The sequence below is a fragment of the Tupaia chinensis genome, unplaced genomic scaffold (genome assembly GCF_000334495.1).
Source record: "Tupaia chinensis unplaced genomic scaffold, TupChi_1.0 Scaffold000112_1, whole genome shotgun sequence".
Lineage (NCBI taxonomy): Eukaryota > Metazoa > Chordata > Mammalia > Scandentia > Tupaiidae > Tupaia > Tupaia belangeri.
The window spans coordinates 1,191,707-1,211,561 of NW_006159576.1; the positions used below are offsets into that span (position 1 = coordinate 1,191,707).

Genomic DNA, 19,855 nt, shown 5'->3' on the forward strand with positions numbered 1-19,855 from the left:
ACAAAAAAAAAAAAAAAAAAAAAAAAATACATATCTTTGACCTAGCAGGTCTGCTTTTAAATATTTAATTTATAGAAATACTGGCATATGTATGGAAGGTTTATGTACATGCATGTTTATTGCAGCATTGTTTATATGGTGAAAAATTGAAACCAACCCACATGTTTTTTCAGCAAAAGAATGAATAAAATTGAGCATATCCATACTGTGGAACACTGAGGAGTACTGTTAAGTGTCTAGGCTCTGGAGTCAGATTACCCAGCTTCAAATTCTGGTTCCGTCATTTACTAGCTATGTGACCGAGGCTTGCTTAACTTCTCTGTGAAATGGACTGGATCGAATCTACCTCAGAGTGTTGGAATAATTGAAGTATATAAAATAGTGCTTAGAATATAAGTACTCAATAAATAATAGCTACTATTAAATTATTACTTTGTAATAAGTCTAGCATGAAAAAAGAGCCTGTAACTTAACAAATTTTAGAGCAGTATATACATATGGCATGATTTTCAGTTTCTAAATAAACATTGAAAATTATATATGTGGCAGCCAGCAGGTGGCATGGTGGTTCTGGTGCTGTGTTGCATATGGCCGGCTGTGTTTTTTTTTTTTTTTGCTATAGGGCACATGCGCTCGCCAGACAGAGAGAGACAGAGATAGAAAGCTAGAAATCACCCCCCCCCGGGGGCGGGCAGCCACAATCCCTTCTCCTCCATTCTCCTCTCGGGATCTTGGGCACGTGTTGTGTGTTTAAGCTACCGGGTCCTGGACTTGAACCACGGTTGACTACGTGGCAGTCCAGCCACATAGCCATTACGCTAACTGCTGGTCCCAGCAGTGGTTTGAATCCTAGACCTAGTGACTTGCTTTCTCACCCCACCCCCACCCCCGTGTGTGTGCCCTGTAGCAAATTGGAAAGTGATAATAAATAAAATGATATATGTATTTGAATGGATGTGGATAAAATTAGAAAGATAAATGCCAATCTTAACAATATTTACCTCTTGGTAATGACATTGGAGGAGGAGCAGATTGTCATTTAAAAATTTTTTATTTTATTATTTGACTTTTCAAGCAAATCCTGTATTTGTAATTGAAAATAAAAGATTCCACAGACTATAAAGATAGTACAACTTTTGAGTCACCCTTATTTTAGTTTTTTTTTTTTTTAAACCACGAAAAGGTCGTTTTCTTTAAATGATGTGTGCTTCCTCTTATTTTCCTTAGTGACTTAGTAAGGTTTTCTTTGCAGGAACATGCTTATCCAGCGGATGAACTCATGCCTTTAACCTGTCGAGGTCGTGTTAGAGGTCAGGAACCAAGTCGGGGCGACGTTGATGATGCCTTGGGAAAGTGAGTATGGAGAACATGGGACATGGCATGAGTACACAGATCAGGATTTCTAAGGGGCGGTTTACCGTGACTTTTCTGGGGTTGGCTGAGTTTTAAATAATGCTTTAAGTATTACCTTAAGCTTCTTTATTCCTTTCTATTATCTTTTGTAAAAAATAATAATAATAATTTAACACTTAGATTAGGTTAAAAGTTAATTGTTAAGCTAGGTAGAACTTTTGAAATGTATGTAACATTTTTGTAACTTTAGAAATGTTATTTTCAAATATAACTTGAACAATTTTTGTAAGTCATTAAAACATTTAAGGATGGTGATGCTATAATGTATTTCTTTAAAAAGCTAGTGAATGTTTCTGTTCTTAAAAGCTGTGTAGGTACTGTTCCTTGAACATAAATGAAATGTTAAGACTTTTTATTTTCTTCTGTACCTTGTAGATTATATTGTATCATAGCTACTTGGAAGCACTAGTTAGAAACCACCAGTGAATAGGATATAGAGAAATCTATTTATATATTCATAGATAAATATTTAGAATTCTAATGTTTTAATTATACTTGTTTCTTAGATTTTCCCTGACACTGATTGATTCTTTGGATACTCTTGTGGTAGGTTTGATTCTTCTTGGGTTTATTTATTTTATACATTTCATCATATGCAAACTCTAGTATTAGAACTATAATAACACAGCAATATGAAATAGAAAACTTCAGAACTTAAGATTCTGATCTTTGTTTCTAAATTGATCTGTGACCCTGTTGAGTTGATGCTATCAAGTGAATGTCAAGTGGCATTGTGTAGAATAACAGAGGTACCTGAACTGTTTTTGGGGATGTGAACATAGGCTGTGTGTGACACCTTAATCAGGAAGGTGTTTTTCCTTTGGATAAGGAGGTTGAGTCTATTGGAACAAATTAATTTTAGAGAATACCATTGAAATTTTTGTTCCATAACGACATGCCACAATGGTACAAAAATCATTAAATTAGAATCTTTAAATACTTATAAACAAGAATGTACTTTTCCCAGCAGTGATTTGTAGTACCAAGTACCACTTAGCTCTTTCTTGCAATCTCCTGTGATGCAGAAATCATTTTAATGAGTTTTGATTCAGGACTGTATGAGATAGCAGTGGGGAAGAGTGAGCTCCAGACTCAAAGGAACTTCAAAAAGTCTACGGAAAAAATGGAATTAAAGTATGAGTTTATTTTGGTGCAAAACATTTTGAAACTCATGCGTAGTTTTTTCACAATATGAATTTTTCATAAACTTTCTGAATACTCTTACACACCACTTTCTAGGTTGTTACTCTTTCAATTTTTATGGTGTAAAAGTTGACTTGTTTGAAGATGTCCCTTAATGCATAATTATCAACTTTGAGTTAATATCTTAATTGTTGATTAGTATTTAAAAAATAAAGCCAGACAATCTTTGGGGTGGTAGAAATTTTTTGGAAGCAGACTTTTTTTTTTTTTTGGAGAGATTTTCACTGTAGGGCACGTGCGCTCGCCAGACAGACAGAGAGAGACATAGAAAGTGAGAAATCACCCCCCAGAGGGGATGGTCACGCCGCAATCCCTTCTCCTCCATTCTCCTCTCGGGATCTTGGGCACGCACGCACACGCGCCTGGCGTGAGTTTTAAGCCACCGGGTCCGGTACACGAACTGCGGTCGACTACGTGGGAGTCCAGCAACATAGCCATTACGCTAACTGCTGGTTCCCGGAAGCAGACTTTTTGTACCCTGTGTTTTTTCTGCATTCTTTCACTGAGGCTTTTTTTTTTTAAAAAACAAAACAAAACAAAAAAAAAAACACAGATTTTCAAATCTGGCAGCCATTTAGGAGGCTCACCTGTGAAGCTTAAAATAAAGAAGATCTCATCCCTGGTTATTTTGGTTTAATGGTTGTGGAGTGGAGCTGGGCATTATTATTTAACTAAAACTTCTTTTTAGTTCTAAAACGCAGTCATGGTTTCATATTTTACTCAGGACTTACCTAAATTTTGCATTTACTTGAATTTTAGGTGAATACTCTTACGGGCCATTTTATTTGCTAAGTTAGAATTTTCAGTAAAAATATCAAATCAAGTTTAAAAAACTACAAAATCTTATCAGACTGAAAGATTAAATGGTCAAGTAAAGGATAACTATGAATTCATGTAGGCTTTAAATCACAGGGCCTTAACTTAGAGTGAAAGATTAAAGCTGCCTGTTTAATGACAGTGCCTTCTTCATGGGGCTCATTGCAGGAACTAGAGCTCTTAGTTAAGTAGCATACAGACCAGTATGGTAGCAATAATAATGATACTGAGCACTTACTGACAGTACTGAAAGCACATTGCGTATATTGCCTCATTTGAGAAAACAACCCTAGAGGAGTAGATACTTCCTTTTTTTTTTGTAGATAAAGAAACAGGCTCAAAGAGGAAGTAACTTGGCCAGGCTCATGGTAGTGAGTAACAACCAGATTTCAAAGTAGGGCTTGTTGTTGGCCACAACATTGTCCTGCCTCTTCTGTGAGTATAGATGAACATCCATGGGTGAAGGTGGCAGGTGGTCTTTGGTTTAGGATCAGTGATGCCCCAGAGAAAATGTTTCCTTCTGAGAGTAAGCTATGTTTCAAATGGTGTTCGGTGGATAGGATGGGTTATTATTTTTTCATTTTTGTCTGTCTTGAGTTGGAAACCCAAATCCTAGTAGAGCTCATCTCGCGTAGCTCTAGATCGTGGGTTATTACATTAGGAAACCAGTGGCAGTTCTGGAGATTATTATTGTTTACAGTAATAAGTCCTGATGATTTTCAGTGTGTCCAAAAAGAAGTATATGAAGATGCTATAATATAATTAGACCCTTAGTTTTTTAGGTTTGGACACTATTACATTTTTTTTTTTTTGGAGAGATTTTTCACTGTAGGGCGCGTGCGCTCGCCAGACAGACAGAGAGAGACATAGAGACAGAAAGCGAGAAATCACTCCCCAGGGGGGATGGTCACGCTGCAATCCCTTCTCCTCCATTCTCCTCTCGGGATCTTGGGCACGCACGCACACGCGCCCGGCGTGAGTTTTAAGCCACCGGGTCCGGGACACGAACCGCGGTCGACTACGTGGGAGTCCAGCGACATAGCCATTACGCAACTGCTGGTTCCCGACACTATTACATTTTTATAACATACTTAAAAGACATATTTAACTAGTCTGTATATGTTACTTCTTAGAATCTAAAAGTACTAATTTGCTTTTAGTAGCTCATTCTGAGTTTTTTTTTCCTTGTCTGGGTACAGAAGAACTGTATTTTGTCATTTTTTTTTCTCGTAGGTATTAAATAAAACTAAAGAATTTGAAGATGCAGTAAGAAAAGTTTTAAGAGACGTTAATTTAGATAATGATGTAGTTGTATCAGTCTTCGAAACAAACATCAGAGTTCTTGGGTAAGTTATGTAAAACAATTCTAAAATTTTAGTAACAGAAAAGTTTAGTGATTTCTGTTTATTTCTTGATGATAATAAAGCAAGAAGTTTTTTTTTTTTATGTTTAAAAAATAAAAGGTAAGGGACTGGCCTTATGGATTTATGGTTAAGGTGGGGCCAGATCTCACATGGCCATGGTTTGGTTCTCAGCCCTGGTGGCCTGAAAAACATGCCAGACAACGCGTGCATGTGTGCCCAAAGTTCTGACAAAATGCTCAAGGGGAGGAGAAGAGATTGCAGGGTGAATTTGTCCCATTGGAGAATCTTCCTTGCCCCACCCCAGACTCTTTCTTTGAGCAGCTCATGTGCCTTCTGGCAATTAAAAATAAAGAGAGATGAAAGTTAGGGTTTGAAACACAGAGGCTGTGGGATAACCGTGCATTATATTAGTCACAGGCAGTAACAGGCTTTGCCACAGCAGTTGTAGACACAAATCAAAAGTGTTGTTTAAAGAGATCATAGGTGGAACATTTATCATATTAGTTACATCATAGGTTTTTTTGTTTGTTTTTGTTTTTGTTTTTTTTTTACCAGCTTAGGTAATTTGCTAACCTTAGCCAAGCACCTCCTCAGAAAAACCAGTGAAACTCAATTTATAGGATTGTCTCTCAACTAAACATTTAATTTGAAATGTTCTTGAGAGATTTAAAATATGGAATTACAGAATTTATTAATTCAAGTTTCAACATTAAAGTTTTTAAGTTAATTACTACTTTTGTGTTATTGTAACTTTTTAGTTTTGGTCAGATGAGTCAGTTCTTCACTTAAATACGAGAAATAGTTACATAGCTTTTCAAAGAGTTTATTACTCTGTTATATTTAATAGAGTGAAAGCTGGTGCAGAATGAGCTTCACTAATCAGAACGTTCAAAATCTAAAATGCTCAAAATCTGAACGTTTTTGAGTGCCAACATGATGCCACAAGTAGAAAAATTCTGTACCTGACCTCATGTGATGGGTCCCAGTCAGAATGCTGTAATAAAAATACACTGTTTAAAATTACCTCCAGGTAGGACCAGCAGATGGTTATGGGACCAGGACCAGCGTAGTGGTTACGTCGCAGGGCTCCCATGTATTGACTACAGTTCAGACCCGGCGGCTTAAAACTCTCACTGGATGTGTGTGCACTCGTGCCCAGTATCCTAAGAGGAGAATGGAGGCGAAGGGATTGTGGCATGGCCATCCCCCCCAGGGGGGTGATTTTTGCCTTTCTGTCTTTCTGGCAAGCGCACGTGTCCTATACCAAAAATCTCTCTGAAAAAAATAGTAAAATTACCTCCAGGTTTTTAATGTAAGATGTATGTGAGACAAATTAACTTCATGTTTAGATTCAAGTCCTAACTGCAAGATCTCATTATGTATGTGTAAACCCCAAACCCAAAGATGCCTGAAACACTTCTGGTCCCAAGCATTTTGGGTAAAGGATCTTATCTGTTCCAGGAGAATTAAAGGTTTCATTATGATATAATTACATTTTTTAATTAAAAATATTTTTAAAATAATTATTTTATTTAACTTTATTTATTTATTTTAATTTGACTAGAGAGGGACAGAGTCATAGGGAAAGTGAGAAAGCAAGCTGCTAGGTCCGGGACTCGAACCACACTGTGGAAGTCCAGCACTGTTAACTACCAAGCCACTTGCCCTTAACCACCAAACCACCTACCAGCCCCTAAATTTAAAATTGAAAGAAAAATGTGATATCTAGTTTTTTGTTTTGTTCTGTTTTAAAGATTTTTGCCATAGGGTTCATGTACTTGCTAGAGAAAGACAGTGAGAAGGAAAGAGAAATAACCCCTTCTAGTTATGCCACAATCCCTTCTCCTCCATTCTCCTCTTGGGATTTTGGGCACACACACACACACACACACACGTACCCAGTATGATTTTCAAGGTTCCAGGTCTAGGACTCACACCACAGTTGGTCACGTGGGAATCCAGCGCCTTAATCGCTATGCTACCTGCTGGCCCCCTAGGTAGTAGGTTGTCGGGAAAGTCATGATGTATTTTTCTATGTTTTTCTGTGCAAAAATGCATCATGACTTTCCTGACAAACCAATATTTGTTCTGAGAAAGTAAAATGTGCTGAGGAATGTCAAGCACTTTGCAGCAAGATAGAACATCTGATTTTTAAAAACATATATTAACTACGCAATTACTTATTTATTTATATTTAATTTGACCAGAGAGGGACAGAGAGAGAGAGAAAGCGAAAAAGCAAGCCGCCAGGTCCGGGTCTCAAATCGCGGTTGGCCATGTGGGAGTCCAGCACCCGTAACCACCATGCCACCTGCCGGCCCCTTAACTATGTAATTATGATGGTTTACCAGAAAATGAGTAGCCAGCATTAGGTAAAGAATAAAGTTCTGTATTTTTTCCTTACGTATGTTAAACTGTTGTTAACAAAATGGCCACACCTTTTTAGGTGGGAACTCAGTAGCTGTGAGATGTAGCTGTTCCTTTTCTGTGATCACAGGGGTCTTTTAGGTGGACACTCACTGGCAATCATGCTGAGAGAAAAAGGCGAATACATGCAGTGGTACAATGATGAACTTCTCCACATGGCGAAGCAGTTGGGCTACAAACTGTTACCGGCTTTCAATACTACCAGTGGCCTTCCTTATCCAAGAGTAAGTAATTCTGAAAAATATGATCATCTCTATATACTTGCTTTATTGTTTTACAAAATGAATTTTCATGGTTAGGACCAAAGTTCTTACCTACTTTAGACTGGGAAAAAGAAATGCTACAAAGCTATAGAAGAAATTAATGTGGACATTTCAGTTACCTTACATTTGAGGGATGTGAGAATTGGATTCGTTTAGCTTTTGTGTGTCACTGTGTAACAGATTCGATTGTGCTGCCGGAGGAAGAAACAGATGTGAGGCTAGACTTTGAGCATAGAATGATTTGTGCCTGAGACGTTATTGAAGCAGTGGGAGTCGGTAGGTGTAAACTCTCCAAAGGAGAGATTGCAGAGAGAACAGGACAGAGTGGGCCTAGAGAGGAGGAAAGCCAGCGAGAAGTCAGTGTGTAGGGACTTAGGAGGAGGACCACAATGTGGCTGGTGTATAGTAGTATAAAGTTCACAAAAGGGAGCTTCAAAAGGTGGAGACATTCTAGAATACTTGAGAGTTGGGTGCCAGCAGAGTCTTGAAAGATATAGTGTGGTAGAATATAGGGGGAAGGATTCCAGGTAGGGAAGACCAGCCATTTTGAGTTTCCTTCTCTGTTGGTGGTTAAAGGAGAGTCAGCAGGAGTGGAGGGAGTTATTATTTTTCTCTCAGGGATTTAAACAGAGGGAAAGAAGCCACTGGAGATGTAAGGAACTTTCTCCTGATAGATTTAATTCTTTATTACATGATTACGTTCTCTTACCCAACTAAGCTCTGTCCGTTTTTTCTTTGCTATGTTAATGGGGGCCAAAATAATTTCATTCCTAAACTACTGGTAATGCCTATTGTTCTTTCTTCAGATCACTTGAAAAATAATTACTACGAAAAGTTAATTTTCACCAAATTAGTTTCAAGGGTTTTGCTGACCTTCCTATTGTACCGAGTGTCCTTTGACTCTTAGAATTCTGTACAGTAACTCTGATGTTCTCCCATACGTCAGTGAGATCATTGTCCCATGTCAGTCAAAGCAATCTGTCGTATCTCCCCAAACCCCTAGGACTTTTTCCATTTTTTTCTTTACTCCACACCTATAGACCTACCATCTCTATGACCTGGCATAACTTCTCTACAGTATTAATCAAATAGGCACGTTTCCCCTCAGAATTCATCTCAGAGAGGCAATGTTAAAGGATAGTGCTTTCACACTGGAGGTCACAACCCATTCATTTACTCATCAGTGTAATGAGTCCTGGCCAGCACTTTGAGAAAATGAAACAGACCAGAATTAAGTCTGTTTTTTAATGTTGTAGTTTTGAAAGTTTACAAGTTCTCCTGTGAACATTTTATACACATCTTTTACACATTTCCCACTTCTTCCTTAGGATGGATTACTAGAAGAGGAAGTAGTAAGTCGTAGAGAAGGGAATGCTTTTTAAGACTGGGTACCTATTGCCCAGTTGTGCTCCGAAAAAATGGCTTTCGTACTTCCTCAGTGTTGTATAAAAGTACGTGTGTCGTCGTACTGTTGCCAATACTTTATTATCATTCTTTGGCTAATTTAATGAGGAAAAGAATGGAATCATATATTTTAATGTGAATGTCTTCGCTCTTAGTGTAGTTAAGTTTATCGATTATTTTTTCTTAGCATATCAAAATTAAAAGCAAAATTACTTTAGGCAACTTATTGATAATCTCTTTAGTAAGATTAACATTTAGTAATTATTTTCAGTTTCTGTCATAAACAGGTGCTGGGTTTTAAGGACTCTAGGATTTCTTCATTTTTGTATATCATAAGAAGCAGGCAAGGAATTAAAACAAAATATTCTATGAGAATTATAATAGGGCAGGGAAACATATTTTCAAATCCTTGGCAAGATTTTAAAAATCATTATTTTTTGTGTTTATAAAAATTCACTTATTTGATTTTATTTTAAATTATTTTTTAATTTGCTATAGAGAATGTGTGTTCACCAGAGAGAGACAGTGGGATAGAGAGGGAATGTGAGAAAGTAAGCCACCAGGTCTGAGACTCAAACTGCTGCCAGCCATATGGGAGTCAAGCACCTTAACCACCACACCATCTGCTAGCCCCAATTTTTAAATTTTTTAATTAATTAACTTATTTTTAGAGAGATTTTTGCTGCAGGGTGCACGTACTCACCAGAAAGAGAGAAACAGAGACAGAAAGTGAGAAATCACCCCCGGGGCCAGGGGATGGCCATGCCGCAATCCCTTCTCCATTCTCTCAAGATTTTGGGCTTGCACACACACCCATGTCTGGCATGAGTTTTAAGCTGCTGCATCTGGGACTCAAGCTACGTTCGACTTGGTGGGAGTCCAGCAACATAACTGTTATGCCATCTGCTGGTCCCTAAAGTCATTTTTAGAAGAGGACTATAGAAGAAGATAACTGGCTTTCCATCCGTCCTTATATATACTTAGTAAATATTACTTTTGCCCATGAAAATTATGTACGCATATCAAAGAGTGCAGTTAGTCACTCATGATAATATTTGCATTAATGGTTTTAACTCAAAAGAATTTGCTGGATAAAAAATGTTGTAAGAGTTAATGGCCATCTTTTTTTAAAAAAGAATTATTTATTTAATTTTATTTATTATTATTTGATTTGTTGTAGGGTACATGTGCTCACCAAAGAGAGAGAGAGAGAGAGAGAGAGAGAGAGGGAAAGTAAGAAAGCAAGCCTCCAGGTCCAGAAATCGAACCATGGTCAACCATATGGGAATTTAGCACCTTAACCACCATTCTACCTACTGCCCACCACAACCCTCCCTTTTTTTGGGGGGGGGAGCAGAGGTTTTTGCTATAGGGCATGTGTGCTCGCCAGAGAGACAGAGACAGACAGAAAGCGAGAAATCACCCCATGGGGGGATGGCCATGCCACAATCCCTTCTCCTCTCGGGATCTTGGGCACGCACGCACATGCGCCCAGCGTGAATTTAAGCCACCGGGTCCGGGACTCAAAACTGCGGTCGACTACGTGGGATTCCAGCGAAATAGCCATTACGCCATTTGCTGGTCCCCCTCCCCTTTTTTTTTTTTAAAAAGGTTTTTGCTATAGGGTGTGTGTGGTTGCCAGAGAGGAGAGAGACAGTGAGAGGGGAAGAGAACCCCCCCCCAGGGGGTATGGTCACACTGCGATCCCTTCTTCTCCATCCTCCTCCTGGGATTTTAGGCATGCATGTTCATTGCCTAGCATGATTTTCGAGCCACCTGATCCGAGACTTGAACTGTGCTATTGGCTGTGTAGGATCCAGCCACCCAAATTGCCATGCTGCCAACTGACCCTAAGTTAATTATTTTTAGGATCAGTTTTCAATTTTAGTTCTATAAATAAAGATACAGGAAACATAAAGGGGCATGAGATAGTGTCCATTCTTATTCATGGTACTCAGCTACCTGAAAATGGTTGTTCTTCCAGGAAGACAACTGTGGGAGATAGTTATAAATTTGGGTGAGGATTAGCAAGCTAATAGCATGTGGAAATGCCTCAAGTGACATTTTAGGGAGTGAGATAAATGGCAGTGCTAAAGATGACATATGATCAGTTTCTCATGTCTCACCTCATTTCACTTTGTTGCTTGTTGAGTGGACATTTGTTTAGAAGTGCCTAAAATCTGTTGATCAGACACTTTTAAGGTAACAGGCATACCCAGTAATTAACTGATTGTTGTGGCTAAGTTGATCTCACTAAATAGTTGGTAAGATCTCACTATACTGCCCACGCCAACTGTGAGCTCAGAATCCCCGCCTCAGCCTCTAGATAGCTGGGACCACAGGCACGCACCATTGTGCCAGCTTTTCAGGGCGGGCCAGTCATTGAACCCGGGACTCTCATGTGTCCTCAGTCAGACTGCCAAGTGTCAGAAACTGGAATCAGCTCTGTGGCTAGGCATTGAACTTCTCTTTGTGAGAGTGTGAATAATAAACGAGCTGAGGACATGGCCATGATGTTTCCTGTTCGGGTTTTTGATACATGCGTTACACTAGATTCTTGGCACATGCCTCCTTTTTTGTTTTTAATTTGAATGGCTCAAACACGTTCCCATTTTCATCAAGTCTCTGTTCAGTTTGGTTCTAGTTAATCCAGGTTTATATTACAGTGTTATTTGGTGGCTTTTAAATTACAGAAGAAGTACCCCTTTGAAAAAAATTTCCTTGTGGTGTTAGCTGCCGGCAAGACAATATATTCTGTATGTCAAAACTTTTAAAGCCTATAAACAAAAGTAATTTTTCAAATTCATGCCATAGTGATAATTTTTTTCTTTATAAAGAACTATTCAGTATAGTACTCTTTTTCACAAATTCTCGATTAAACCTAATTTCTTTTAAAGCTGGTCCATTTCTCTGTTCTTGTGCTAGCTAGTTCAAACTGTCCAGGGAACAAAATTGCTATAGGAGGTATTTTCCCTATATAATTGTTATGATAACATTGAATTTAGATATCATTGAGGAAGGAACTCAATGAAAACTAACTTACCCCATGAGTTTTATGTGCTTAGAATGTATTTCCATGGATGTTAATTAGAAGGTCACAAAGGTATCAGGTTGAATTTCGTTGGTTAGTTAATTTATGAGTTACTTTTATGATTTGATAACATGCCTTGGTTGAAAAATATTTTCTGATCAGGAAGTTACTATCTCTTGATAATTGCTAATGCTAATCTTCCGACTGTCCTTAGATTAATTTAAAGTTTGGCATCAGGAAACCAGAAGCACGGACGGGAACTGAGACCGATACCTGTACAGCCTGTGCAGGTACCTTGATCCTTGAGTTTGCTGCTTTAAGTCGATTCACAGGAGCCACAATATTTGAGGTTTGCTTTTCCTGGTCTTTGATCTCCTGGGTATTGGGCACATCTAACTTTGTATCTGTTCTTCATTGGTTAAATGTGAGGACCAGCATTTGGAGGGTTACTGTTACTTAAGTGAGGTTTTTGTCTAAACTCCATTACATAGTTTTTCATTGTCAAAACCTAGAAGCCATTGTGAAGTAACATTGTATGTAAATACATCTTTGTATTTTATTCATAAACTATGAAGTAATTTTTTGGCTGATCTTAGGAGATTCATAACTTATATTGGGTCATCAGAAAAGTCGTGATACATTTTTGCATAGAAAAATAAGTCATGGCTTTTCTAACAACCCAATATTAATTTGTTGGCTTCTTTTTTATTAATTTTAAATTCTAAAAATTTGTACTCACTACAGAGCAAGAGAGAGAAAGTGAGAAAGTACCCTACCATGGTGGATGGCCATGATGCAATCCCGTCTTCCACATTTCTCCTTTTGAGATTTTAGGCATGCATGCACATGTGCCTGGCGTGTTTCTCAAGCCTCACAATCCGGGACACAGACCATATAATCGTCCGTAGAGGGTCCAGCTATCCTAACCATGCTGCTGGCTGGCCCATACAGTGAAATACTGTATCTCTGTGTTGTAATGGACTTCTAGGTGGTCTATTGCATTTCTAAATTTTTCAGTAATCTAGAACATAGTGAAATTTTTTCAATTAATGTTTTTTGTTTGCAATTAAGTTTTGATTGAGAGTTTAATCTAGGGACCAGCAGTTAGCGTAATGGCTATGTTGCTGGACTCCCACATAGTCGACTGCGTTTCGAGTCCTGGACCTGGTGGCTCAAACTCACGCCGGGCGCGTGTGCGTGTGTGCCCAAGATCCCAAGAGGAGAAGGGAGGAGAAGGGATTGCGGTGTGGCCATCCCGCCTGGGGGGTGATTTCTTGCTTTCTGTCTTTCTATCTCTCCCTGTCTGTCTGGTGAGCGCATGCACCCTATAGCAAAAACCTCTCCAAAAGAGAGAGAGAGTTTAATCTGTAAATTTGTTTACTATAAGGGACGTGATTCTGAATTCATGATCCAAAAGATTTACTATCTCTCACATAGATTGTTGTGACTAGCTGTGTCTCATATCTAAATAAAAAAAAAAAAAAAAAAAAAAACCTAATTGTTTAAGCATTAAATAGTAACACAAAGTATTCTCTCTCTCTCTTTCTTCTTAATTGTCGGGGTCATTTGTGCTCACCAGAGAGATAGCGAGAGGGATGGGAAAAAGCACATAGTCATGCAACAGTCCCTTCTTCATTTCTCTCTCTGTTGGGGTTTGGGGCATACACATACACATGCCCAGTGTGTCTTCAAAGCCACCAGAGGTGGGGACTTGAACAGCAGTTGGACATGTAGTATCTATCTCCCTTAATCAGTAGGCCTCAGGGTTAGTCCATCACACTCTCTTTTCCAAACATATGATTTATGTGAATTTAAAAAAATTCAAATGATATAAACAGAATAAGCAGAAATAGAGAATGCATGCCTGCATCGTAGACATTGAGTGTAAATGAGACAAATCAAAGGGGCTTCGTGTATATATAGGCCTCTGTGTGTGTGTGTGTGTGTGTGTGTGTGTGTGTGTGTGTGTGTGTGTATGCTCAAAATCTTGACAGATTTATCACGTTCAAGTGGTTAATTTTTTAAATAAATTCTTGTTGATTATTATTTTCCCTTCATTAAAAGGATACTTTGATATACTTCCTAATTTTTTAAAAAGAATTATTTACTTAATTTTATTTATTATTATTAATAAACTTGCTGTAGGGTACATATGCTCACAAAAGAGAGAGAGAGAGAGAGAGAGAGCAAGAAAGCAAGCCTCGAGGTCCAGTACTCTAACCACAGTCCACTATGTGCACCTTAACTACCGTCCTACCTGCTAGCCCTATATGTCCTAATTTAATATGAACTGTAAACTCTGAGTTATTGACATTTACAGATGAAGAAAATGAGGCTTAAAGAAGATAAGAGACCTCCATAGCTAGTGGGGGAAGGAGTGGAATTGGAATAAGAATCCATGAATTTCTGAATTCAAAGCCCATGTTCTTTCCATAAACTATTTTATGTTTATGAGTTAAATCTGTTGAAAATTACATTTTTTTCCTTCTTGAGTGCATAGTAATTTATTATCAGAGAAGCAACCCAGTGCAGTTGACAGAGAGCACCAATCTAATAGAAGATGGTCTGTGGGTCAAATCCAGCCACTGTCTATTTTTGTAAATAAAGTTTTCTTGAAACATAGCTATGTTCACTCATATTTGTCTATGGCTGTTTGTGGGCAACACTGACAGTAATTGTGACAGTGACTATGTAACCCATAATGTCTGAAATATTTGCTCTGTGGTCCTTGTTAGAAAAAGAATTTCCTATTGATCTAATATATAAAGAAATCTGAATTCTCATATTAGTTGTCCTATAATTCTGTTTTTTAAAATATTCATTTATTTTTAATTTTGGTTTTTGCCATATGGTGTGTGCCCTTGCTGGAGAGAGACAAAAAAAGAAAGAGGGAAAATGAGAAACCACTCCCTGGATGGGGATAGCCACACTGCAATCCCTTCTTCTATGGATTTGGGGCACACGTGCACGCACATGCACCCGATGTGATTTCCAGGCCCCTGGGTCTGGACTCTGACCATGGTTGGACCACTGCGCCACTTGCTGGCACTCTCTGTCTTAATTTTAAACTTCAGTTCAATCTTTCATTTCGCTAGGCCTATTTCTTTAGCTATAAAATAAGAGAAGGGAAATATAATCTGTACAGAGCTTTCTGGCTGTGAAATTTACATATAATTACAGTTGCAATCTGCTTTATTTTTTAAAAATCAGCATAAATAGGTTGACTCATGAATTTAAACTGTTTTATACTCTTACATTTGTGAAGTGACTAATTGGTTTAATGATCTCTTCCTTTTATGGAAGTACTTGTGCAGGGCTACACAGGTTCACACTCTGAAGTTCATATAGAAACTCACCTGTGATGCCCTTAACTTTTACGTTTTAGCGTCTTTACTTTTTTTTTTTTTAGTTCTTTTTTATTGCTGAAGAATATTCCATTATATGAGTAGACCGTGGTACATTCACTGCTCCTCTTCCATTGGCTGCAGTGCCAGTCCCAGGGTCAGACCCAGCTGTGAGAGAAGCTGGGAAATACAGTCAATCTGCCCAGAGAAAAGGAGCATAATATAATAAATAGGTAGTAATATACCCTGGCTTATCCTCCCTGTCTCCAGTTGTCCCACCACCATCTATAAACACACAAATGCCACATATGAGTGATGTTCGAGTTTATTTTGTTGCTAAACACAGAAAAAAAAATGGAAATTGGGTGATTTCTAGAAATAGAAGCTTATCAGTTCATGGTTTGGATGTCTGAGTTCCAAGGGCCACATGTGGTTGGTTCTCCCATCAGTGGGATCCCGAGGCCCTGTAGGGTGAGAGTAGCGTACAGTAGTGGTGTCTGTTAGTCTCTGTGTTCCAGTTTCATTCTCTCTCCTTCCCAGCCCACCAAAACTCAATCATGGGGATTCCCCTCCTGATGACCTTATTTTACAACGCCGTATACCACCATAATCAGATTAGGTTTTCACTCTGTGAGTCCCATCACAACCAAATCAACACGTGAAGTTTTGAGGGACATTTAAAACTATAGCATTCTGCCCCTGGCCCCTAGCTTATTTTTCTATACAGAATCATCCCACTATTCCAGAGTCTTAGTGTCTTTTCATCCAAAGTCAGAAATTCAATCAGAAATCATTTTTAATTTAGTTTCTAATGGATAAAATTAATGAAAATAGAAACATTATCAGAAGTTTCAAATTTTGGCATTATAAAGTATATAATAATATATTTTTTAAACAGTTATTTTATTTATACATTTAATTTGACCAGAGAGGAACAGAGAGAGAGAGAGCCAAAGTGAGAAGCAAGCCACCAGGTCCAGGATTTGAACCGCTGTTGGCCATGTGGGAGTCTAGCACCTTAACCCCCATGCCACCTGCCAGCCCATCTAGTTAATTTTTTAAAAACTAATAATTATTTATCATTAGATCATAAGGAAAGTCATGACATATTTTTCTATACAAAAATGCATCATGACTTTCCATATGACCCAGTATTTTTTAATTTGCAACAGGACTTGTGTTGTCACCAGAGAGAGTCAGAGACAAAGTCAGAGAGGGGGGAAAGAGAGGGAATGTGAGAAAGTAAGCTACTCCCACTGTCAGCCATGTGGGAGTCCAGCGCCTTAACCACCGGCCACCTGCTGGCCCCTGGCTAGTTAATTATTAAGTTTTCATTAACAGAGTTACATACCATTTAACAGAAAGATCTGAAATAATCTGTTTCAAAGATAGCATGAGAAATTCTCTTCTAATTTTCTAAATAGTATTTAAGGAATTTCACTTTGCATTTAAGTGATGGAAATGATTTTAACAAGTCCATCTAATTATGCCAGCAATTAATGTAATTCAGTGATATGTATGTGACTGTGAATGTACTATAATAGTAAATGAATGTGGATAGTCTAGGTGAGATCACTGTTGCTTAATAGTGTTTTTAAAAGTCATTCTAACCAGACTGATTAGTTGAAAAAGAACCAAGTGGGCCAGCTGGTGGCAGGGTGGTTAAGGTGGCTGAATCCCATGTAGCTAACTGTGTGGTTTGAGTCATGGATCTGTCAACTTGAGAAACATTCCAGGGGTGTGCATGTGTGCCCAAAATCCCCAGGAGTGGAAGAGAAGGGATTCATTCACTCCCTAGGGAGTGCTCGCTTGCTCGCTCTTTCTGTTGAATTCATGTGCTATATATCAAAATTTACAAAAAAGACAGAGTCAGGATCTGACTTTTAAGGAAATTTGTATTATAAATACTTGTTTTGGAATTTTAGTTCTTAAAGTATACTATGGACCTTTGGTTTTTGCTTTCTGTTTGCCAAAGACATGCAGTTCTTCATGTGTGCTTTTCTTTTTTTTTAATTATAGGAATATGCAAGAAAAGCTCTTGATTTTCTCTGGGAAAAAAGACAACGAAGTAGTAATTTAGTGGGTGTGACTATCAATATTCATACTGGAGACTGGGTACGAAAAGGTATGTAAGTTGGGCTCTTTCATTCAAGCCTTCACAGGCTCAGAGAGGTTAGGAAATAAAAAGCTTTTCGTTTGTTAAAATAATCTTTAGGATGTATAAAGCATAGTTCCTTACAAGGTTGCTGGAATTTTAATTAATGTATCTAGATCTTTTTTGGTGCCAAATATACTGACTCTAAATGATTTTATTTTATTTTCTTTCATACCTTTATGTGTATAGCATTATAGGTAAATGGTGTAGATGAAATACTAGAATTAATATCTTTGAGGACTATAGACTCACAGTACCTCAGCCACCTCACATCAAGGAGTAGTGCAGGGGAAATCTGCATTTTATGACAGTGATGTTAGTCCTTACGTTTTTTCCCTACTTCCGGAAATGAGAGTATAGCGTAGTAGCCGAGAACATTTGCTCCAGAGCCATATTGCTGGGATTAAGCTGCACAGTCTTGGGCAAGTTCCTTAAACCTGCGCCTCTCTAGTCATATCTATAAAATGAGGATGTTAATAGTACTTTGTAGAACTATTACAGGATTGAATTAATTGACCATCATAAAGCACTCCCAACACTGCCTGGCATGTGCTATGCTTACTTTGAAGTAAGTATTCACTAACGTATGTTAGTCCCCTCTATTAATAATACTACCTCTGGAAATCTAACCTGAGGAAATAATACAAAAAATAGAAAATTGTTTGTTCTCAGAACGTTCATCACGTAATTATTTATAATAGTGGAATACTGGAAAGTAGTCTCAGTGAATCGCAATAAAAAATAGCTAAGAAAATTAGTTTACTTCAGTGTTGGAATATTAAGTTCTTACAGTGAATCAGAAGCCTGGGAAGAAATATAACAATGTTACATGAACAAATAGGGTATAGGACTGTGTAAAGGATACGGTTTTTTATCTCTATAAAACAAGCATTGAAGAATGGAAATATACTAGAATGTTCCTAGTGAGATGATCTTTTTTGCACAGTTTCCAAGGTGATGGAGCGGGCAGAGGCTGGGCGTTTCTCTGCCCTCTCCTGGAGCGGGCAGAGGCTGGGCGTTTCTCTGCCCTCTCCTTGTGGCCACCTGAGTCCCGCGCTGTACTCCTGTACTCTCTTCCGGATACTCTGGTGAAGTGCAGTTGTTTTGGTCCTTTTCTGTGGGGGCTCCGATTATTCTGCACCTCTAGTCAGCCATCTTGCTGATGTCAGTCATATATTCTGTTTTCCAAAGAGCTTATCTTGTTGATATGTAAAATAAAAAATAGCTGCCTATATTTAAATAAAGCATATATATTTCTTAATTTAAACACAATGAAATTATTGCCTCAATTCAGTAGTGTATAACATTTTTCTAACTTTTATCTAAATAGTTCCTGAAACAGATCAGAATCCTGGCTTCTGAATTCTGTCATTTCCTTTCTTGTTCTTTTTTAACCTTCTTTAGACCCCAGGTGCAAATCATTTGCAACTTTGAGTTAATCATAATCCTTGATTATGGCACAGCCCTCTCATCACTGGTTCACGCATTTCCCATTTTACTTAGTCAGTCATTTTCAGTAATGGAAGGAGCACCCACACACGGCCCTTCCATCACAACAGCAATGTACGTGGGAGTGCTCGAGTCCCCTCCTTTGGGATTCCACACCTCTGCCTTCTCCCTGCTGAAGTAGCAGGCATTCTTATCTTGATCATTCCCTTGCTATCCATTTAGTAAAGTTTATTTTTTTTATTTTGCAGTTTCTTTTTAATTTTTATTATCATCATAATCTTGTTTATATTACATTGGATTACACATAACTTTACAGTGTATTACATTGCTTTTTCAAAAGGGAATGCCATGCATGTCAGCCAATACAGAGACATTAATCTCCCTGCTTCAACATTCAATATCTTTTCTATGATTTTCCCAATTATTATTACTATTATTCTAATTTTTTTTTTCAATTTATTTACTTGCATTCACTCACTGTACATTATTACAACATACAAAATGAGATTTTCCATCCAGAGTATACTGTATATTGTCTCAATCAAGCACATCAACAAACATGTTATTCTTAGCAAATGATCTTCCATTTCTTGTTTTCTGTATGTTTTGCTTTTTCCCCCCCCCATCCTTGGTTCCCTATCTCTTACCCTCTGCCACCTCCTGCTCTCCTCCCACACTGTCTCTGGTATCTATGTTTGCTTTCTATACCGTTTTCCCCCCACATTTTATTGAATTACCAAAGACCCTAATCAATCCAAATACCCTCATGGCAAACACAGGTGACACACACATTTCCATGAGCACAAGTCTAACTTTACGCATCCTATAAAGTAGCACCTAACTGGGGCTACATATCCTACTGCAGTCATTGAATAGATATGTAACTCAATTTACATTCCTTCCCTAAGCATCATCACAGCACACAAAATGCGATCTCCCATCCAGTACACACTGCATAGTGACTCAATCATGCACATTACAAAAAA

General features: G+C 38.1%; 1 protein-coding gene across 3 annotated transcripts in view; it reads left to right on the plus strand.

The window, feature by feature from the left end:
- Window positions 1-19,855, plus strand: part of EDEM3 (ER degradation enhancing alpha-mannosidase like protein 3) — a 100,357-nt gene that overhangs the window by 23,596 nt on the left and 56,906 nt on the right. For all 3 annotated transcript variants that reach the window (XM_027770085.1, XM_006143867.2, XM_027770086.1), the window contains exons 3-8: window positions 1,253-1,353; window positions 1,920-1,959; window positions 4,666-4,778; window positions 7,294-7,447; window positions 12,136-12,270; window positions 17,285-17,390. In XM_027770085.1, the coding sequence (XP_027625886.1) occupies window positions 1,253-1,353; window positions 1,920-1,959; window positions 4,666-4,778; window positions 7,294-7,447; window positions 12,136-12,270; window positions 17,285-17,390 (649 nt within the window). The remainder of the gene's footprint in view (window positions 1-1,252; window positions 1,354-1,919; window positions 1,960-4,665; window positions 4,779-7,293; window positions 7,448-12,135; window positions 12,271-17,284; window positions 17,391-19,855) is intronic.